Source organism: Prionailurus bengalensis, chromosome E4 (genome assembly GCF_016509475.1).
Source record: "Prionailurus bengalensis isolate Pbe53 chromosome E4, Fcat_Pben_1.1_paternal_pri, whole genome shotgun sequence".
NCBI lineage: Eukaryota > Metazoa > Chordata > Mammalia > Carnivora > Felidae > Prionailurus > Prionailurus bengalensis.
In genome coordinates this window covers 24316272-24331851 of record NC_057360.1, presented here as the reverse complement: position 1 = coordinate 24331851, position 15580 = coordinate 24316272, and the positions used below count along the sequence as shown (strand labels likewise).

The 15580-nt window shown below is 39.8% G+C and overlaps 1 protein-coding gene across 2 annotated transcripts in view; it reads left to right on the top strand.

The window, feature by feature from the left end:
* The window catches only part of RGL1 (ral guanine nucleotide dissociation stimulator like 1), a 257870-nt gene that overhangs the window by 81696 nt on the left and 160594 nt on the right, over positions 1–15580 (top strand). For both annotated transcript variants that reach the window (XM_043567990.1, XM_043567992.1), the window contains exon 2: positions 14312–14475. In XM_043567990.1, coding sequence (XP_043423925.1) covers positions 14344–14475 — 132 coding nt within the window. In that variant the 5' untranslated portion in view covers positions 14312–14343. The remainder of the gene's footprint in view (positions 1–14311; positions 14476–15580) is intronic.

Here is a 15580-nt window from a genome sequence, read left to right as displayed (position 1 = left end):
TAATCTCCCATCAAACCAGGAATAAAAAGGAACCTCCACAGTCTGATGAAAGTCTGATGATTGCACACCTCTATGAATATACTAAAGCTGCTGAATTGTGTACTTTATTTTGATTTAATTTTTTAACATTTTATTTATTTTTGTGAGACAGAGAGAGAGAGAGAGTGTGTGTGAGCAGGAGAGGGGCAGAGAAAGAGAGAGGGAGACACAGAATCTGAAGCAGGCTCCAGGCTCTGAGCTGTCAGCATAGAGCTTGACATGGAGCTTGATCCCACGAACCTTGAGATCATGACCTGAAGTTGGATGCTTAACTGACTGAGCCACCCAGGCACCCATGAATTGTGTACTTTAAATGGTTGAATTTTGTGGGATGTGAATTATATCTCAATAAAGCTGTTAAAAAAACCCAAATTATTGCTAACATATTACTGGTGGAACCTGAATGATTGTCCCTGAGATCAAGAACAAGATAAGGATGTTCATTCACTCTCTTTACTTCTAGTCAACATTGTACTGGGCATTCTTACCAGTGCAATAAGACAAGGAAAAGAAATAAAAGCTACATAATTTAGAAAGCAGCAAGTAGAACTATCTGTGTTCGTGGATGACATGATCAAGCATGCTGCAAATCCTCGCTAATCTGCAAAAAAACCCTGCTAGAATAGTAAGTAATTTTAGCAGGATCTCAGGATATAAAATCAATTGCATTTCTGTGTATTAGCAATGAACAAGTAGAAATTGGAATAAAAAATAAAACAGTATCATTTGCAGTAGCATCCCAAAACATGAAATATGTGAAATCTCTACCCTGAAAACTAGAAATACTGGGGCGCCTGGGTGGCTCAGTCGGTTATATGTCCAACTTCAGCTCAGGTCATGATCTCGCAGTTCGTGGGTTCAAGCCCTGCGTCAGGCTCTGTGCTGACAGCTCACAGCCTGGAGCCTGCTTCGGATTCTGTGTCTCCCCTTCTCTCTCCCCCTCCCCTGCCCTCATTCTGTCTCTCTCTCAAAAATAAATAACAAACAAAAAAATAATAATAAAAAACCTAGAAATATTTCTGTGAGAAATTAAAACCTAAATGGATTGATTTACTACGTTTATAGCTGGGAAGACTTAGTATTGTTATAATTTCAATTCTCTCCAAATTGATTTTTAGATTCAATGAAATACCAGTAAAATCAGTATTGCTATAGAGTCGGTATTATTAAAATGTCACTTCTCTCCAAATTGAGTTATAGATTCAATGAAATCCCAATAAAAATCCCAGCAGGCTTTCTTGTAGAAATTTCCAAGCTGATTCTAAAATTTATATGAAAATCTAAATGCCTAGAATAACCAAAACAATTTTGGAAAAGAAGAATAAAGTTAGAGGATTTACACTTACTCATTTCAACACCTACTATAAAGCTAAGGTTAATCAAGACAGTGTGTTATTGGTGTAAGTTCAGGCACATAGATCAATGAAACACAATAAAGGGTCCAAAAGTAGACTCCTGTATGTATGGTCAACTGATTTTCAACAAAGACGCCAACTGTTAGTTTATCACACACAAAGATTAACTTCAACTGGATCATAATCCGAAATGTAATTGCTAAAACTATAAAACTTCTAACAGAAATTTTGTAACCTTCGCAGAGGCAAACCTTTCCTAGGACACAAAAAACTTAAATGGCTATTACAGTAGTTCAGGGTATGGAAGCAGATGCTGTATTTGTGGAAGGCAGTGATTTCGAATATGTTCTCAGTGCAATATTTTTGAATAGCCTTCAGTATGTATACAATTACTTATAAATTGTATATATGCACTACTATTCTAACATTTCTATGTATTATAGAACATGTGCAAAATGGAAAAACAAAGACAAGATGAGATAAACATATAAATCGAATTGTAATTTTTTTTCCTGCACATCAGTGCATAGTCTTGGGTAATAAGTGGGGTGCGTGCAGTTGCTCTTGTCAGGCTCACCAGGAGCATCGTGGACTAGAGAAGGGGCGGATCTTTCTCACCTTGGGGGATCTCACTGATCCTTCTTTCCTTCTTTCTTTCTGGATTTTTTTTTTTCTTTTTGGAACAGGTATATAAGTCGTTTCATTACTCGCTATGAGCAACATTGTGAAACTTTCTCAATATCTGTGTGCATAGCCCTAGAAGGTCATTATAATTTAAATAGAGCAAGATTTTAACTGTTTTGGCACAAAATTTGCCTGTGATGCAAATTAACTTCCCCATTACAAACTGGCTAAGACAGAGAGACAGGGGCTGTCTACTAGAAGTCCCAAGCTGGACCCAGAGGAAAGTGTGTACAAGGTCTGGCCCCGCAGAGAGGATCATGAAGGAGTATAGTTTATTTTCTTCACTCCCACTTCTCCCTGAGGTAAGGGTGGGAAAAAGGAGAGTGTTAGATTGGCTCAGTGGCTCAAACTAAAGCATCAGGGGCTCTTATATTTAAAATTGATGTCACTGCTAATGTGTTCCTTGAGTGTATCTAAAGTCCTGCCTTTCTATTTCAATTTCCTTTTTGGTTATGTGAGACCAGCTATGACAGCCTGTTATACTTGGAAGGCTAGTGTTGCCAGATTTTAATTTAGGGAATACAGCACTTATTCTTGATGAATTGGTCCAGTAGGAACTGGAGTAGAATCTAAACAACTCTGGAGGTCTGTGGCAAGGAAACAGAGGGAGACAGATTTAATCAACCTTCACCCAGGCAGCCTGTTGACAGATTTCTAGACTGACTTGATCAGTGCACTGACTTCCCAAGTAAGACCTCAAAATTATTTGGACTGATTTCACTATACTTCAGCCTTCTCAAGATGTTATACTTCTAAAGTAACTAGCTTGGGGTTCCTTTGTAGGCCACACAAAAGAATAAAAGACGAACACGCCACATTGTCTTGTGGTCCAGACTGAAGTGTAGATATGGAGTGAGCATATAGAAGTTGAGATTCTGAGCCAGCTTAAGCTTCACTGGCATGTAAATCATTTGTTCAGTCTACAATAAAGTTAGCCATTAAAATCTCTCTGGTATCCAGAATCAATGTCAACCGCAATCAAATTGGGGCAATGAACCCAAGAATGGCATTTACTTGAGCTGTAAATCCTAAACCCATCACCCTCCAGAGCAGAAGCAAAAATGAAGGAGTCAGTGAGTACCGTAATAGGTTCCATATGTTATTCTAAAGAGAGTCTTAAAAAAAAAAACTTAGACTTACAGATCACCATACATTTGTAGAAGAATTTACATATGTGAATAAAAAGCAAAAGAACTGACAATGTCAATTTTTTGCTTCTGTTTTCTGCCACTTTAAAAAAAAATTTTTTTTTAATGCTTTATTTTATTTTTTTGAGAGACAGTGACAGAGTGTGAGCAGGGGAGGGGCAGGGAGAGAGGGAGACACAGAGTCCAAAGCACTGCCAGTTTTTAAATATAGGGAAATAATTGTTTAGTTAGCCCTGGAAGGGCAGTGCTGGGGCCACATGAGAAAGTGGAAGAGTTGGCAAAGTGGACACAAAAGGAGGGAGGAAGAAGCTAACTCTCGGCTTGGTAGATAAGGAAGCATAGATAAGGAAACATAAATTTCAGATACCCCTCTTAGCTCTTCCTCTGCTACCTGAGTGCAAAGAGTTAGTATTTCTCTTTAAGCATTGAAGTGACGAAGCCGAAATTTAACAGGGCCACAGTTCTGTGGAATTTTTGAAAGGCCATGACAGAATGGAAAGGGAAGCTATGTTCTGAGTCAGGCAGATCTGTTTTCAAATTTGCATTCTGTTGTGTGATGTTGGCCAGTTCACTCAACTTTGCTGAGTGTCAGTGTCCTCTAATGGGGAATTAATACTCAACTCCCAGAGCTCTTGCTTTAACACACTTGTGCATGTCTGACACTTATGCTTTCATTTTGAAATGTATCAGTGAGATGTAGCCTATCATTTTGAAATGTTGAAAACAATATTTATTTATTTTGAGAGAGGGAAAAAGAGAGAATGGGTGCACACATGTGAGCAGGGGAGGGGCAGAGGGAGAGGGAGAGGGAGAGGTTGAGAGAGAGAGAGAGAGAGAGAGAGAGAGAGAGAGAGAATCCTAAGCAGGCTGCCAGTTCAGAGCCTGACACTGGGGTCCATCTCACAAACAGTGGAGCTGAAATCAAGAGTCAGATGCTTAACTGACTGAGCCACCCAGGTGCCCCAAAATATTTCTTTTTCTCTTCATATGATTATAGACTTTGCAGTGGTTTGGATTAAGAAGGCCCAGCATGTAGGCAGATAGAAGGAACACATATGTTTATTTATCTTTTGTGTCCCTGCCTCATACACACCTGGCACAATGATTAGTCTATAGCTAAATAAAATGTTAGGAACTTCCCTTCTCCTCCTTTGGGTAGCATGATGCCAAGTGGGGTTGAAGCAACTTGACCCTCATATTCCCTGGAAGTTTGCCATCTCACTGCAGTAAGTTGCATTGGCCCATTGACCCCTCAGCTAGGACGCCAGGGATGCTAAGTATATTTGCACAATTGCTATTGTGGTAAGAGGTCTGAACCCAAGACACAATCTCATTCTGTTCCTATTGTGGTTTATTGGAGATAGCAAGGTCAAGCTGTGGCAATGGAAAAAAAAAATGGAGGAAGGCAATGAGAAAAAAGTCCTGTGAAAGTTTAAGAAGGAAAAAAGAAAAGAAAAAAAAAAAAAAGAAACTACAATCCAGTTGGAATGAAATGGTGACACAGAACGAAATGATCCTATTTTTCCTCAGACAGGTGCTGCCGTGGATTTCATAGTGGCTCTGACATGAAAATCGACACCTGACGGAGGTCTCAAGCCCCACATTCCTTCCACCCCTCATTTGTTGGTATCAAAATGGAGACGTTTCACAAATTTGGCTATCACATGCTGTATGTGTATGTAAAAGGGCTGACAAAATGGGCCAATCAGACCACGGCCACATCTGTCAAGGCTCTAACCCTTAACCTCAGCGAAAACGTAATCTGGGATCAAACACAGAAACCCTGCAGATGTATACAAGGCATTTCATGCAGCCTTTGAAAAGACTGTGACGGATGGCTGGTGCTATTCTGCAGGCCTGATGAGAAATCCAGGCTTGGCTGTGCTAGGAATATTTGCAATTTTAAAGAAAAAGTAGGTTCAAATTCAGTGACTATTTAATCCATTCCAGCAAGGCCTTCTCTGCAGGCTGAGTTGAAAATACTCCTGACTCGTTGCTATGCAGAGCCGTTTTCAACTATGTTTGGAAATTTGTTTGGGACTTGGTTTTCAGTTGTCTCATCTAGGCTTAAGATCTGTTGTTTCACTGCAAAATAATGTGAGGGTTCTATCCTTAATGACTTAATGACTTAATTCAATAGATGCCTCTCGGCCAACACATATACACACGAATGCAGGACTATTTGTCTATGGTGTAAATTTACAGAGCTTGACATGAGACAGAAACAAAAAACAAAAACCAAAAGCAAACAAGCACACACACACACACACAATATACACCACGGAAGAAATAGAGAAGTTGAGCGTCCTTATAGAGTTTGCTAAAAGACTATTTGAAAACAGTTGAAAATATTGAATGAAAATTATTGAAAGTAACGATGGCATCTTTTCCAATATGCATGAACCATGACCAACATAGCTGAATTTACTGATGAAAATGTCATTATGCCATGGCAAGCTCAAGCCTTTGGGGAAGGTTTCTTCGAATTCTATAAGATATGGCTTTGACTTTTTGTTGTGTTTGCTCAAGGCACACGGGTCACCAGGGGACAAGCCCATAAGATCTATGCAAGAGCCAAGACTCAGGAAGCAACATCTCTAGTGGTTTCTCCTCCATGTCATTGTCTCTTTAATGTTTCTGTGTACATCTGGGTCATTGAGTTTTTGATCCCACATGGGATAGGTTTACCATGTTATATCGTGGGTACAGATCAAAAAAGCTGGGAAGAAAGTAAAAAATGTGAACCAGTAGGAGAACACTCCCTAACACAAGGCACACAGATCCCTCCCTCCCCCATGCTGGATGAACATTGGACCCATTCCTTTGGTCTTAGCATCACTTATGGGTATTTATGCCGATTTAAGAGGTCAAGATCAGGGAAGGAACAACATAGTTAGATGAAAATGAAGATGCTGCCCTGATTATAAAGCTTCTTGTACCTAGTTAGTCTAGCAAATTGGTGTCTGGGTATTTAGCAGTACCAACTAGATTTAACCATTGCTACGTGAAACTAATCAGAGTCATCTGTGTGGGGCAAGATGTTATCTGATCTAATGAAAGAAAAGTTGTAATTAAAATATGTGGGAAAAAGAAAGAATATATGGTATATGTAAAAGTCATGGTGTCCTTGCTGCTTAGAGACTGAGAAAGAGAATAAGGATTGGCCTAGTGCCAGTTAACTGTGCATGCCTCTCCCAGAAGTGTTTTCTTGAAAGAGATTTCCCGCCCTCCCCCCACCCCCGCCCCATCGGGACCTGCCATTATCCTATAGCCTAGTAAAGTGACTGTAATTAAATAGATTAGACTTCTGTTTTTGGTAAAGTAAAAGATTGAGAACAGACTGCTCTTTAACCTGAGATGTGGAAAGGCCAATCTACTTGGAAGTCAGTTAAAATGATTTTGTGTGTTAACTGATAAACTCAACAGACTTCCTTCCCTGAATGTAATATCTTCAGATTTTTGCATTACTCTGCATCCTTTCAAGACCTCAGATTCCTGGGAATTCAGGTTTTTCACCATTTACCTGATGTGGTTTTGTAAGTGGAACATTAACGATTCAAGTGTGGCTGTCTGTACGGCGGTAAAGACACAGCTCTGGGGGCAGGACAGCTTGACAGAAACTCTAGGGCTTGTTCCTTAAACTCTTGGGATCTGAGCTTTCCCTACGTTGTTCTTAGGGTGAACAGATGCTTGTGTGCAAGCCCTGTGCCCGGCATGGTGAATGCCACATTGCTGTGGAATTGCTGTTGGTATCATTGGTACCTAAAGGATGGCTCTGGTCTGAATCAGTCTGACTTCCTTTGACTCGAAGATAAAAATTAGCCTGTGACTGGGATGCTCCCCTGATGGTTTTTGCATTTTGCCCGCATTCAGCCAGTTGAAGCTGGAGTCCACAGAATTGTGAAATGTTGGTGCTTGGGACCGTCATGTGATTTACGATTTCATCTTATGTTAAACTTTCAAGCAACATAATTGCTGAGCTTTTATTGTCATAAAAACGTGGGCCATAAAAAACTCAGTCTCTTAGAATTCTCTCTGTCTCTCTTACAATGCTGAGGGATTCTTCATGATCTCAGCCTCTATTCTGTTTAGGTATGCTCCCTCCCTCCCCCACGTCTGCCTCTGCAGATCTGTTTCCAGACTGCCCACACTGAATGGAGACCAGGAAGGGAGCCCAGCTGTTTTCCTTGTGTCGGCTTTCTGTGCTGAGCAGGAATTGCTGAGCAAAGAGCAGCATTTCTCCAGGGAGGTTCACAAGGGTAGTACAAACCCTGTCTGGGGTTTTTCTTTTTTTCTTTTTTTTGAATTATTATTAAAAACTTCTGCCAAGTACTATCAGTGTGTGTATGTGTCGGGGCGGGGCGGGGGGGGGGAGGGTAGCACACCAAGCCTGAAGCGCAGTTGGACCAGCCTTTAAAAACTATCAACTTGAATGAAGCAGGAATGTCTTGCACTTCTTCAGTTTTCTACATTTAACAGGAGACAGTTGCTCTCAGAGAAAGTCATGTCTGATTCCACAGAGTGTTGTGCAACCTTGCTCAGTATTCAGTAAGACAGCACATAATTAAAATTCCTTTGAAAATGGTTGCCCAATGATTGACATTTGTTCCAAAATACATCATAATAGTAAATGCTTAAACTGTTATTCCAGTGAAGTGTTGTTTTTTTCTTAATGGAAGGAAAATTAAAAAAATTTTTTTTGAAAGGGTGATTGAGCTTTTTTAAAAAATTGAAGGAATCTGATGCATTTATGGCCAGTCTTTCTCTCAAAGAGCTGGCAGTCCTGCAGGGGAGACCAGAGTAAATTGAGAAGCGCAAAAGAAAGCAATATGCAGAATATAAGTGAGTTGCCTAATTGAGACTAGAATGCTCTTGATTTTCCAGAGAGGAGGAGATAACGAAGACCTGTTTCCCTTCTAATACGTTGTCATAAACTGTCCTTTCAAACACAACCGACCTTCAGTATTCCTTTGAAACAGTCTGATGTGCCTGCTTCCCCAGGACGAATGCTGCTCAGCGCTAGAAATCTCTGTATGCCATGGCTCCCTGGAGTTCTTCCTGTCTGGTGTCTCTCTGTGCTCCAGTTTCCATTTCTGCATGGAAATCCTGGATTCTAGACAGATGCTTTTGTCTGTGTTTTCAGAAGGAAAGGACCATTATGATGCACCCCACAACTAGGAAGGCTGTATCTTTAAGACCTTCTTGGATGCCCCAGTTTATGAATACCACAACAGCAATCATGATTAGGGAAGTCTGCCACCGAGCTAGGATTTGAATGCTAAGCATTGTTGAGCTCACCCAAACATCAACCTTACAAAGCCTCAGCAAACAGAGTTGACTACATGTCAGAGGATTTCGAGTTGTTCTTAAAGAGTCACACCTCAGGTGTTAAATCCACGAATGCCAAGGGGCTATGGTAACATCATACTGTTTGTTTGACTTCTGAGTGGTGAATGCATGCATCATGTAGGAATAAGTATAATATGTGAGTGGCCCATAGAAATCAGAACTTTCCACCATTATGTTTGGTAGTATAAATCCCTCAGTTCTAGAAAAATACTTCAATGTATATTAGTTTTGTTTTCCACATTTGGGGGGAGGTGAGTACTTTATTTGATATCAGTAGGAGGTCTCAGCAGTCTTATAGTCTATTTATTCATGTTAAAGATGAGGAAACTGAGGCTGAGAACAGTGAAATGGTTTGCCCAAGGATTACGTAGAGGACTTACTGTAATCTTATGATTTGAACAACAGTCTTCTGACTAGAATTCCGGTGTACTTGGTACTATGCCATTCTGAACCCTTTAAATAAAACTAAAATGCAAAGACTGTTCTTGATACATAGACTTTCAGGTGGAAGAGTTGGCGATAATCACAGATAAAGAAACCTGTCTTATCTGGATAGGTCATGAGCTCATTAGGAAGAAGAATGAAGATGGGAGAAAGGAGAAGTAGGAGGAAAGAAAGAGCAGAAACTCAAGTAATCATGGGAAAAGACTGGAACAGGGCAAATACCAGACATTTTCAAGATTAGAAGAAATCCGAATCAAGTTACAAAATCAAAAGATTTCTTCAGGCAGAGCAAGGGTTTATGTGTGTAAAGGGAATAAAGTAGAGATCCTGTATTCTTAAGGCCTATGAGGGAATCTGTAGGGGCAGAAGAGAAGCAGGGCCCTAATAGATAAAGGCTAGAAACACGAAACCATTCCAGTAAGGTTCTGAATATTAAATAGGTTCTGAATATTCCCTTCCAAAAATCTGTAAGGAAGAGAGGGAAGGAAAAAGATAATGGTTTAGAGGGATGTCTCATATATTATTTACTGAGATAGGAGGGAAAGTCAAATTCAATAAAGTAGAGATTGACTTATCAGACAAAGTCTGGCAAGGGGATTAGTAAAATAAATACAGCTTTCAGTGAAATTGTGCCCTAGCCCTTATTTTTAAAGCCATGCTTCAGAAAGTTTGTATCCATGAGAAATATGGATAATTTTTATCAAATGGCGAGAACAGACACTAGTAATGGCAAATTTTTATGTTTTTAGATTATCATTTAGTATTTATGTTTTTAAGATTAGCCGCAAAAAAAAAAAAAAAAAGATTAGCCGCTGAGGGGCTGCTTATTTGCTTTTGGCACTTAATGACTGTTTAGAATATGGAGCCATCAACTGGGTCCCTTGTTATGACCATAGAAAATGTTATGACCTCCGGTCAGTGATTACTTTTGAAGGAATGGGAGAAGTGGTATTACATATTATATATATATTTTACCATAAGCATAGTATAGTAAATATTTTAAAGGAAAAATACAGACCTTAAAAGCACAAAATGTAAAGAAGTTAATGTAAGGAAATGCCTACTTTCTCATTGATAATAATCATGTGGTTATTTTTTGATTATTTATATAATTATAATGACAAGTTATTTTCACCAACTTGTAACTGCTGTCAATTTCTTATAAGACAACTACGATTTGTAAGTATTGGTTAGAATGATCTCTGAATTTAACCAAACTGGAGACAAAACGAAACAAAACAAAACACAACGCAACATGTTTTGGCTTTGGTGGGAAAATTAGGGCTCTAGGATTTGAAGCAAAGTGACCTCTGGAACCCTCACATAGCTTTTCTCATCTGCAAATTGTTTCTCAGTGTCAAGTGAAAGCATCTGTCTTCCATTGCACCAGACTTGTCTTCCCTGTTCTTATTTCGCTTTCCTGTTTCATGAAGTAGAGACAGTTTACCGTCATGACCCTTTTACAATTAGAAAAGGCATTTCTCCAGCAATTTTCTTTTTAAAAATTTCAGCTCGATTTTGCTTCTATCTGCTCTCTGACCAGATATTTGCCTTTATATACATACAGCTGCTTTTCTCCACTCCATCTCAAACTTAGAGTGATGTCATCTTCCAGTGGTTTAAAGATTTTTTTGTTTGTTTTGGGTATCAAGTATTTTAGGATGACAGTTTTTCAAAACTGAGTTCCAAAAAAGCTCATAGGCTTATGATATTTTCGACCAACTATTAAGTGGAATTGAAGATTCTGCCTTTAGGTTTATAGTGATTTCATCTTAATCATTGAATGGCTTGTATTAGCGGTATTTGCATGGAGGGTGGCTTGTAAGCCTTGACCATGTGTTTTTAAAAGGAAGGCAGGAGTTCAACTCTAAGATACGCAGCGTGTCAGAGGTAGAGGGTTTACATATGCCTCTTGTTTTAATTCTAATGAAAAACGGCCCCACTCATTTTAGGGAAATTGGACTTTCCAGCTCATTTTAGGGAAATTGGAAACCTATAAATGTATGAATTGTTTAAAGAAGGTATGGAGTGGAACTTTAGATTTGAAGAGGAAAAACTTGGATCAGCAGCATGATTGTCTATATAATTTGGGGGCCTAGTGCAAAATGAAAATGTAGGGCTCTTTGTCCAAAAATTAAGAAGTTCAAGGCAATGATAAAGCATTCAATCAAACCTAGGGCTCTTCTGAGCATGGTCACACCTATAAAGCCTGCCCTGGTCAGAAGTTGAGATGGGGGTGGGATGCCCAGTGGCTCAGTTGGTAGAGCTTGTGACTCTTAATCTCGGGGTTGTGAATTGGAGCCCCATGTTGGATTTAGAGATTAGTTCATAAAAAAAGAAGTTGGGATGGGAGTAAGAAGAAAAAGGAATGCTCTGTTTTTTTCCAGGATGTTTCCCTCTCTGTATCTTTTCCACTTTTACCTGGGTACTCATCAAATGTGACCATCTTTTAAGTGGCTACCATTGGACCAGTTAGCTAAGACACTGACACTTTAACTCTAATCCGTGGGGGAAAGGGCAGGAGAGGGAGGTCTCATTCTACCAGTTATGGTTGGGTGGACGGTGAGGGTTGAAGTTCTGCTGAAGTGGCCTAGGAGAGAAAGCACAAACTTAGGAACTCTATGACTTTCTACCAGTATATTAGATGCATTGTATCTAATTTTTCATTGCCGTAAAATGGTGAAGTGTATCTTACAGGGTTATTATATGGAGTAGAGATAATGCAAAAAATCCTAGCACAGTGGCTGGTGTGCAACGGGAGCTCAATATATGTTGCATATATGGTCTTTTTTTTTTTTTTTTTTTAATGAGTGAGGAGATATACTGAGGATGGGTGAAAAGACCTCAAGTCTCAGATGGGGTGAAGGATCTCAAAATGCTTGAAGAGCCTCCTAGGAGCTGGCTGCCTCTCTGCTTCCATCCTTAGTTACCCAGTGCTTTGTAATGGTTTAAAACCCAGAATTGCATCTTCTTCCCAAACAGGACAAGAAACAATCTGTGGGAAGTCAGTACACAGTAGAGTTCAGTCTCTGACACTGAAAATTTGCCAACTCTCACCCACACTCTAACGATGAGAAAGCAGCTGTGGGCAGCAGTGGAGTGAAAGCCATGGGGTCACTGGGATACATTACGCTTACAGATGTTCCATTGTTCACCCTGAGATTTTGTAGTTTGCCTGTTTTGTCCATTTAGGTTTCCGTGATATGCAAAGGATACAGCCAAAGCCATTTTATGTAGCTTTTCCACTTTGTTTTGATTTATTATTTGTTGTTTACAGTATTATCTCCAATAACAATGATGGAATTTCCTTCCCTACTTATCTGGCCTGTTTCCATTTTGCTTGTTTATTTTAATTTCCTTTTTTTGGACTGAAACCTCCACATGACTTTCCTTTGTTTATTTCCTTGCATGTATGTGTCAGCATCATTTATTAGCATATCCTCTCAGATGAACTTTGTTCATTAATTACAAAGCTTTTGTTTCCTGGTTCCTAGTAGGTTTGTATTCAGTGCTCCGTGTTTCCACGTATTGCACGATGGTTTTGGTTAGCAGTTTCCTCATCACTGCTCTCTGCAAGCAGATGGCTTGCTTTCCATGGCTTCCAGGTGGAGCATGTGATGCTGAGAAGTAGTCTACTGCAGAAGATGCTTTTCTCAAATCCTTCGTCAATCAACCCTACTCATCTTATCAAGGCCAATTTCTGTTTACTTTTATTTGGACAGTAGGTTATGTGAGCATAAGACCTGCTTTTTGCAGACATGCTTAATTCCTTGAAGACATTTCCATGAAAACTGGTCTGTCGTTAACTAATGAGCAATTTCAGCTTGCACTATCAGCTGCTCGGGGATGCATGATGAACGTTAGACTTGTCTCTTCCTTATGAAGAGCATACAGCCCACTAAATCCATAAAAAAGTGAAAGAAAAGAGGTCATTTGACTTTCACATCTGTTATTTGAATATATTGGATCTGTTGCCTCATTTTCTCTGGATTCTCATGATTTACTGAATTAGCGAATTCATCAAACATCTGTCTAGTATTTATATATGACACCATCTCTAGTGTCAAGATGCTTAAAAGACCAAAAGGTAGAAATAGAGTTGAAAGCAAAGAAATATAATAAAGTGTAACAGGAGGCACAATAGAAATCTGTCCAAAGTATATAGGGAGACTAACCAAGGAGGAAAGGTCTTTATTCCCTTGGAGCAGGGGTGGGAGGAGATGTCACAAACAAAGGCTAAAGGTACTAGATATATTTGAGATCCATACATATCTTCAAATGGCTGGAACAGTGGCTGAGGATGCAGCTGAGTGTGGTGGAAGAAGGGAAGTGGGGAAGCCAGACATAAAGGTCTGTGGTTGCCATTGTAAGGAGTTGGGATTTTATTCTCTAGGAAAAGTTTTAGGTGGGTGGAACATCCTTATCAGATACACTTAAAAAAAAAAAAAAGGATCCTGAGAAGGATAGATTCAGTGGGACTTGAATGGAGGCAAGGCGATTCCTTAGGAAAGGATGGCACGGAGCAGGCATGATGTGATTCCAAACAAGCCAGTGGTGGGTGGAAAGATGTCAAGGAAGTTAGGCTTTATAGAATTGGTGTCAATTTTAAAATATTGTCTTTACAGCAACTGCTGATGAAACCGAGGCTCAGGAAGGTGATGTAGTCAGTAAATATTGAGGAGAATATTTCTCCGTGCTTCCACTGCAGTTGGAAAAGATGATGTAAGACACCATATTGTGATTACTTGTTTATAGCTTCTTCTGCCCTGAAACATTAAGCTTCTTAAGGTTCAGAGCAAAACTACCAAATTATTTGTGTATGCCTAGCACGGAGCGTCGTATCAACAAGTACTCAGTAGATGTTTGAAGAGGAAAAGTTCTGACACCAGAGTCTCTTCCACGTGCAATACATGACATGGAAACACGAAGACTCCACTCAGGCTTGTCTTACACCTGCCCATTTCCATCCCCCATCCTGAGGGGGCCAGAGCAAAGTGACAAATAGGTTTACTGGGCAGATGACGCTTTGTACAGATGACGCTTTGTACTTTTCTCTAAAATTTCTATCACTTCATCCTTTCTCAAAAAGTATCCCTCCCCCAAGAAACCTGCTTTAAAATAGCAATAATGAATATTTAAAATATGAAAAGTGGCCGTAAAAGTTGATGCCTATTGTGACACTGTCTTCTGTGGTCTTGCTATCCACAAATCAAGCAGGATAATTTGCCTTTGTATCTTTCTTTTATGGTAATTAATGGTTTAACCTGGATCACACTTTATTCTTCCACACAGGTCCGTAATGCCTCCTGCCTGGCTCTTTCAAGATGGAGGAGAAACCGGTGGGAGAACCTACTCAAGTGGTGTCTAAATTCAAACTTTCCACCAAGGGAGAGAGTGCAGGACACTGGCTGGTGGAGGACCATGCGCGGATATGGGAAGTTCTAAAGACAGAGGAGGTAAAGCAACTCTAAATGACTCAATTGGTACAACGGTGGATTTTCTTAGACTTGAAACTCTAATTCTTCTTGTAGTCAACACCACAGGCCAGTTTGGCAAAGTTTTATTCAGGGGCAATTGACACACTGATGCCCAGTGAACAGTAGGTCAGGAGTGTGTCTCTTGGACATTAATAACTCCACAGTGAGTTAGCCAAAACATGGCCCTGACAGGTAGGGCTTCAAATACCCAAGTAGACATTTTCCTTGTAGAATCCCACCAATCATAAATGGGAAATCAAATCATAGTGAGAAAGTTAATTCCTAAGGATCAATCATAATGTGTGGAATCATATCAATTCATTGTTTGGCAGCATGAGGCTAAGTGTATCAGTTAAGGCTCTCTGGTTGCAGGCAACAGAGATTAACTCTGACAAAGGAAAATGAGAAATTACTGGAAGGTATTGGGAGGCTCAAAGAATTGATGAGAGGTTGATGTAAACTAGACTTGGAGCTGTGCCTGTATGGTTCAGTCAGTTGAGCATCCAACTCTTGATTTCAGCTCAGGTTATGATCTCACAATTCGTGAGATCAAGCCCCATGTCAGGTTCTGTGTTGACAGTGTCGAGCCTGCTTGGGATTCTCTCTCTTTCCTCCTCTCTCTACCCCTCCCCCTGCTGACATGTGCTGTCTCTCTCTCAACATAAATAAATAAATAAACTTTAATAAAATCAATTAAAATAAAATAAGGAAAGAAAACATGAAAGAAAGAAAGAAAGAAAGAAAGAAAGAAAGAAAGAAAGAAAAAGAAAGAAAAGGAAGGAAGGAAGGAAAGAAGGAAGGAAGGAAGGAAGGAAGGAAGGAAGGGAGGGAGGGAGGGAGGAAACTAGGCTTGGAAAGAAGATAGGAGCCAAGTCAGCAAGAGCTGCTCAGGGTACTATTCCTGGTATAAATTCCAGTCTTTTCCCCACCGCCTCTTTATTCTTACAACTGCCAAGCTTAGTCACATGTCTTTTTCCTGGTTATTATGTAAAAGGGAAAAGAAACTTCCATGAGAAATCATTATAGCAAGTCCTCACGGCACTTGTGTGTTTGGAATCCACATCTCTAATATCCATATGTTGTG